At 33.5% G+C, this 7,620-nt stretch overlaps 1 protein-coding gene across 2 annotated transcripts in view; it reads right to left on the bottom strand.

The window, feature by feature from the left end:
• Positions 1-5,557: 5,557 nt before the first annotated feature.
• fcer1g (Fc epsilon receptor IgFc epsilon receptor Ig) overlaps positions 5,558-7,620 on the bottom strand; it is a 7,249-nt gene continuing 5,186 nt past the window's right edge. For both annotated transcript variants that reach the window (XM_016474803.1, XM_016474804.1), the window contains 2 exons: positions 6,702-6,731; positions 5,558-6,248 (listed from right to left, as the gene is read on the bottom strand). In XM_016474803.1, coding sequence (XP_016330289.1) covers positions 6,186-6,248; positions 6,702-6,731 — 93 coding nt within the window. In that variant the 3' untranslated portion in view covers positions 5,558-6,185. The remainder of the gene's footprint in view (positions 6,249-6,701; positions 6,732-7,620) is intronic.

Genomic DNA, 7,620 nt, shown 5'->3' with positions numbered 1-7,620 from the left:
TTTTTTTTTTTTTTTTTTTTTTGCTTCTATTGCATTTATTTTGTGTTTTTTAAATGTATTTTATGTCTTTATTCATGTTCAGTGTCAGTTATCATTTATTAATGTATTCAGTTACTGTTGTTAGAGTTTCCCCATGTCAATAAAAAATAAATAAATAAATAAATGTTCCTAACTGACACAGCTTGCTTTAAAGGTAATCCCTAATAGAGGCTACAAGATATTATAAGACCAGGCAGATAGAAGAGTAAAAACAATATTAATAAATACTATACTATATATATATATATATAAAACCCTAATCTGACACTATTTAGGACCATTTTCTTAAGAGTGTATTAAAGTTGTTGACTCATAACGGAATCATAACTATCTATGTTCCATACACTGACTAGCCAATCAAAAACAGCCCGTGTGCGAGTCATTTTAATCGTTTGCATTTGCTGAAATGTCTGAATTTGTAAAGGGGTGGTCTAATTCAGTGGCTAAATCTAGCAGAAAGTTAATATTTAAAAGCTATACCTGCTAAATTTGTCATCATTTACTCACCCTGTCGCTTTAGACACATGACATTTTTGGTAGTGGAATTCCGCTTTCCACACGGAACTGCCTTCTGGTTTTGAAGGTTTCAAACTTACAAAAGGACTCAAAAGTAATAAAAGTAATCCTTATGACTGTATGTGCTATATTCCAAGTCTTCTGAAGCAATACGATAACTTTGTGGGACCAACAGACCAAAAAGTAAGCCATTTACTGACCTCCAGTCTAGTTTGTTGTTTACCTCTGCGAACGAATCTTCAAGATAAACCCGAGACCCGGATCGGTCCGATTTTTTATTTTTATTTTAAAATGGATATGGAATGATCGGAAGATACCCTAGTTTCCCAAAAGAATCGCATCCCCAAGAGGATCGTAGAAAACATTGGCACCATTTTGTTTCTACAATCAACGTAAGTTTACCATTCTTTTCTGAGAACTCGAGTCTAGTTTTGTGAAGTTTCCCCCGATTCATTGAAAAGATTCAAAAGAATGATTCGATTACCGATCGCTACTTCTCTCACGAACACTGATGAATTATGTGATTTATAATTTATACATGCATAAAAAACACATATACAACTCACAACAAATGCAGATCAAAAAGATATATAAAATAACAAATTAAGACTACAAATTAAAGAAAAGAATGCTTAATGAGAAAGTACGTAGGCTGTTGCTTTCACACCAAAAATGATGTTTCACTTTTGAAAATTTCACTTCCTAAACAATGATGTTATGAAGGAAATGACTTTAGGTAGTTAAAGGGAAATTGTAAAAGAAATGATGGATGAAATGGAGACATAGGGAAAAATAAATAGCCTAAACTGATTTTAACAGAAATAAAGACATGATAATCAAAGATATTGTTGATGTGATGTTTTAATGCAGTTCTGAATGTTCATGGCCTTCTGATTCACGAGATATGGAACTAGACAGCAGAATGAGAAAAAAAGGTTTCTACATATTGGAAATCCCCCAATGTCAACAGTGTAATTTGCCAATTTTCCTAATTTGTTGCTTTTATATTACATTAATAATTTCCATCTAAATACATTAAAATGTGCTCGCTTTAATAAATGAGAAATAACATTTGTGAAAGCATTCTGTCATTGTAGATGTACTGGTAGCTGCTTTGAAAGATCTTAGATCTTACAGTATGTTGAGTCACGTCACCATCTTTGATTCTTCATGTCAAATATGTGCCGGAAAACATGCGCAGTAACCAAATCCTGTTTTTACATGAGGAAACATTTGACCATTAAACTTGTTTCTGAGGGAAATTTGTCTAATCGTGTTGTCCTGCAGTTTAAAGGTTACACGATAATTCTTTGCATCTTCTGATTTGCCTCTCGGGCCTTTTTAAAATGGCCAGTGTTTCAATGGCACCTTTATTTACAGCATCCCCTAAAGTATTGCTAACTCTGTTTAAGTTAACAAAGAAAACTAAAGAAGTATCTTAAGATTATGAAAGATAGATAGATAGATTGTTAAAGTCAGAGCAAACAAGACAAAAGAAAAAGTTGCTCCAGAAAATAGTTGTTTTAATAAACTTTAAAGATAAATATTTAGAATGGATTAGAACATTAGTGAAATACAGTCATTTAAAATCATATCCACTTTTTTATATGAACAGACATGCTGGGGCGCCCTCTGTACATACATAATGTGATGGATCCTCATTTCCACTGACACTGACATTCATACAGACAGGAAACCACAAAGTTTTTTGTAACATTCAATAAATGGTTCAAATCAGGCTCAAACGGAACATATGTAATATTTTAAAGTGACTAAAATTGACAATCCAATCCAATCCCATCCTACATTTTTTTTTTTCATGAAGAGATTTTTTCATTTGGATATATATGAAAGCTTATTTCCACCATTAATTAAAAAATAAAAAAGGTAATTGTGACTTTTTATCTCACAATTCAGATTTTTTCATCGCAATTCTGAGAAAAAAATAGCAAAATATCAACTCAGATTTCTGACATTTTTTCTCACAATGGTAATTGCAATATATCTCACAATTCTCATTGATTCTCATGATTCTGACTTTTTTAATCAACCCTTCCCCGAGAGTTTGATTGACAGGCGATCTGACCAATCATAACACCGAATCTGCCATTTTATCCGACAAACTAACCAGACAGTCACGGGAGAGTACATAGATTAACGTCGGTAGATTTGAACTTGAAAAATGGTGTGTATTGACGTCTTTCTGTGGTTGAAACAAAATTCCTTCTGATGTTCATTCATGTTTATTTCGTGAACTAAATAGTAGAAGAGATGATCAGTTCACGTGCCGCTTGAACTGAGGCGCGACAGCAATCTGTTATGACACATTAAAGGGCCACAAAACGATGTTTATAGTTAGAATTTCTTTTAAAAAAATTGAATTTCTTTTTGTCAGTGTCCTCTTTGCTCCGCAATATATTTTTCACTGCGTGAGAACATGATGTGTGGCATAAGCACGCCATAGCTTGTCGGACGTAGCAACAGTAGGCATGAAAATGTTCGTACATTTTGAGTAGTTGAGGATGGAAATGCAGAGTGATGATCAATGAAAATTACAATATGAAAGATACACAGTTCATTTCCACTTCCTTCACACATTTGTAAGGCAAATCACAGTTTGTTTTTGTCCTGTGATACAGTATATAAGCCTACCTTTCTCAAAGGTGGGGTGTGCAATGCAGGAGAAAAGGGGAGGAGCCAAAACTTTAATTGGTCAGGGCTGCTTTTCATTGGTCGGTTATGTAGAAAATCATTGGAGAGGTGTGGCATCAAATCATTGTTAATAAATAAATGCGGACTTGAAAACTGCATTTCTGCTGATGTTCCAACACTGGACACATTGGCAATATGGCAATGAAGGCTACAGTGACTGCGTTTCTGTTTTTGTGTTTCTTTATTGTGAACACAAGCCTCTACAGACTACACATTTATGTGAATGATAACATGACGTGGACGGATGCACAACTGTACTGCAGAAAGTACCATGATGACCTCTCCACCGCCAGCAATATAGAAGTGAAACTACTCTCTGCGAATCCAAAGATCACTTCTGAATATTTCTGGATTGGACTTCAGAGAGATTCCCAAAGCCCACTGCTGTGGAAATGGAGCGGAGGTGAGAATGCATCTAATGTCATGTGGGACGCTGGACAACCTGATGCTTTGCATGAACAATGTGCTGCTGTCCTAATATCAAATGTTAAAATGCATGATGCCACTTGCTTTTTATCTATACCGTTTTATTGTATGGAGGTCTTTGAGCTGATCCTGGTGCAGAAGGAAAACACATGGATTGAGGCCCTGGAATACTGCAGACAAAACCACGTTGATCTGGCCAGCCTAACCTCCGATCTGATGATGAGAGAGGCGAAGAATAAGAGCACGCCAGCCCAAGCGGATGATGTGTGGATTGGTCTACGGTTCATAGCAGGTCATTGGTTTTGGGTAAATGGCAATAATGTTGAATATAAGGGCTGGTCGTTGGAGGGAGAGCCACAGTGCCCTACTGTGGATCAGCGCTGTGGAGTGTTTGCTAAAAAAAAGATTGTTTGGAAACCTGACAACTGTGAGCGAAGACTTAACTTTCTGTGTCTCAAGAAAAATAGAGTGACAGCTGAAGGAAGCAGTAACTGAATCAATTTGGCATGTGTAACGATAATGTCATGCCTCACTAAAGAAACACTATTTAAATCAATTAAAATTATTTTTGCTGTTACTATTACTTTTATCAATTTGACGGAACTGGTGCTATTGGATGAGAACAAAAAAAAGCTTGATATTGAATTGACTTGAGCTGAATAACAACACTATTGTCTTATGTAGAGTTGCTTAGCTGAATTGAACTTGTTTCATAATTGATGAGCTTTACTATTATTTTCCTGCTTATTACTTTGATGCTTCTTTGAAACAATCTGTATTGTATAAAGTGCTATAGAAATAAAGGTGACTAGACTAGATGTGGATGTCAACTATGTACTCAGTAGGCAAAACATGTAGTGCATTTACTGCTGTTGTGACAATCTTGTGAAAAATAAAATGAAATCTTAACCAAATAATATTTGCAGTGATAAGAAGCATCACGTTTGATTATTATTTGATTCCAGTGTTGTTGATAGATTACATACACACATTCAGACATGCTACACTGTAACTTTTCTGCATGAATTACAAGTATTTTGTCTCGAAAAAAGAAGACTGTAATCTTACTGTCTATATACAGTAATTTTACTCTTTTGAGTTTTCGTCTTAATTACTGTAAATGGGATTACCTTACAAGATGCTCAAATAATATAGAAAATATCAGGAAATAATTCATAAAAAATACCATTTTTATTCTTTTTAATTTTCAAAGTCAAAATATATTCTTTTTATATTCTTACAATTCTTTTTAAATTTGACAAAATAAAATAAAACCTGACAATTTAATTATAAAAGATTAGAATTGTAGGCACTGTTTTGACAGTTGTATTTATTTTACAGATAGTAGGATTGTGTATCATCACCACTGTCTGCAAATCTATTGATGTAAGACTGAAAAAAGACAATTTTGCAATAAAGAAGACCATGTCATTTCACTGTCTAAATACAGTACTCTCATTATTTTTCATATTACTTACTGTAAGTGTGCTTGAATTACAAGCTGATTAAATAGCAAAGAAAATCATAAAAAACAATTAATAAAAAATACAAATTTAATTCTTGTTAATTTTGACAAAAAATGCTTATCATCACTACTATCTGGAAATCTATTGATGTAAGAACCGAAAACAGATTATTTTATGGAAAGGAAATGAGACCATTTCATGATGACAGTATTCGATATTGAAAGAAAAAAGAAAAGAAAAACACAGTGTAAGCATAACTAGAGGAACAATCACAATTTTTGGACAGTAATTAATATATATCATTTAATTAATTTAATTTACTCTTATAATAAATTTAAAGTAAATTCTGACCATCAGTGGTATATAATTTTTGTTTCATATATAGTTGTTTTCTCAAATGCCACATGTAGCAGAAAAAAACTATTATTGCCATAGAGCAAAACAATATGAGAGCTTATTCTTAAACAAATGGAAAAAAAAGTCCTTCACATATATACAATGAAACACAGCTCTGTTTCCATCTGTCACACCTGTGGTCAAAGTCAGATGCGCTTTTTGTCAGACCACTCATGTACTCTTTAAAACAGGAAATGACTCGGACTCTGTGGGGTTGGTGGCATGTTGCTATAGAAGCTAGAGCAGGAAGTTAGCCTCGAAAAATAGTGACACGCAGCTGCGGTATACATGTTAGAAGCTTAAAATGTAGTTTTAAGGCGAACAGAAAAATACATTAATAAAAAAAAAAAAAAAAAAAAAATTTAAATGATTAAACCAGCAGAATGATCATACAAAAATACATGTTCCTTTGGCATTCTGTTTGATTATTTAATTATCTCTATTTGGAGTCCGTCTGCCAAACAAACAGCAAACAAAAAGCCTGATGTTAGTGATTAACAAAAGTTATTACAGTATAAACAAAACATATTCTTCTTGTAATTGTTTGACAGCTTATTTACAGTAGGTAGATGCTTAAGATGACAGTGGTATTAAGTCCAGAAACTTGCTTCTCTCCTTTTGCTTCGAGTCTTATTTATTTCCTTTTTTCATTTTGATGGTCTCATATGTGTCCTGATCATGAGGCTTGAGACCCTGAGGTGTGGAGGAGAGAGAAGGACAAAACGGATGTGGCAGAGAGTCAGCGCCATTTCAATTGAAGCTCACCAGATCAGCCACAAGGCTTCAGAAATTTTATGTACATCAGTTAAATGCTATGAAATTGCTGCATGTTATCACTACAGTACTTACTATATAACAGCATCTTATACTGCATCTAAATATTCTTTTGCATTCGAAGAGTTGCATAATAATATGAATATGAATAATATGTAGTAATATAAATGAATAATATATATGTGTGTGTTATATATATATTATATATGATTAAATGATGTTAGTGTGTCTGTTAACCAGTTTTTGTGTATCTTTCAATGATCATACAGTGGAACGCAATAAAGTTCAAATAAAGAATATGAACATACACACAAGAAAGGTCTAAACTATAGCTAAGCAGAGTATTAAACAACCACAACACAACAAAAATACCTCATAAAGCCCTTCACCGGCATCTTTCTTCTGTAAACAATCAGAAAAATAAACACATTAGAAAGCCTGTACAATACAAACACTCACAAAAAAAGAAACGTGTACGCGCAGGGCTTCAGAGGTTTTTGAAAGAAGAGTGTCATGTGTCACATATGGCCAAATTACATTCAAACAGTATTCTTTTATCATATTACTCTCTTAAAAATAAAGGTGTTTAGTTCGCATCTGTGGTTCTGTGAAGAGCCTTTAACATCCATGGAACCTTTCCACTGGACAAAAAGTTATTTGTAGTAAAAAAAAAAAGTTCTTGAGATTTCAGAAAATTTCTTCACACTAACAAAATAAATTGTTCTTTTAAGAAACTGCTGACTGAAAGGTTTTTTTTTTTGGGAACCGAAAATTGTTCTTCTATGGCATCCTGCAAAAACCCTCTTTTGGAAGCTTTATTTTTAAGAGTGTATATATAGCGTAATGTGTCAATTATGAAAAACATTAAAAGGCCACATACAGGCAGAGTACATACATTGTGTGAAAGGGTTCGTGCTGAAAAGCAGACACACATATAATCATTTTTTAAAAAGGCATCACACAGTTCAAGACAGGATGTAAAAGTGTGAAAGGGGAGGAGAGGGACGGTTAGCAAAAGCAGATCATTTTGGAAATAAGATTGAGTCTTATGAAATTTGTGAAATTTATGTTGCTCACATTTGGGTTACTTTAAGGATAGTAATAGTTAACACACATAAATGTAATTTGCTGGTCTCAGAATGCACTGGCCATCAGCTGGTTTTTGTACGTCGCACATTGTTTCTAGCAGTTTTATCATTTTTTTTTATTTTTTTATTTTATAAGGGTTTTCTGAAAAAGATATAATATGCAAAACTAGATAGATAGACAGATAGATAGATAGACAGATAGA

Source organism: Sinocyclocheilus anshuiensis, unplaced genomic scaffold (assembly GCF_001515605.1).
Source record: "Sinocyclocheilus anshuiensis isolate Anshui unplaced genomic scaffold, SAMN03320099.WGS_v1.1 scaffold1644, whole genome shotgun sequence".
Classification (NCBI taxonomy): domain Eukaryota; kingdom Metazoa; phylum Chordata; class Actinopteri; order Cypriniformes; family Cyprinidae; genus Sinocyclocheilus; species Sinocyclocheilus anshuiensis.
The sequence above is the reverse complement of the archived record's forward strand: the minus strand, read 5'-3'. Positions and strand labels throughout refer to the sequence as shown.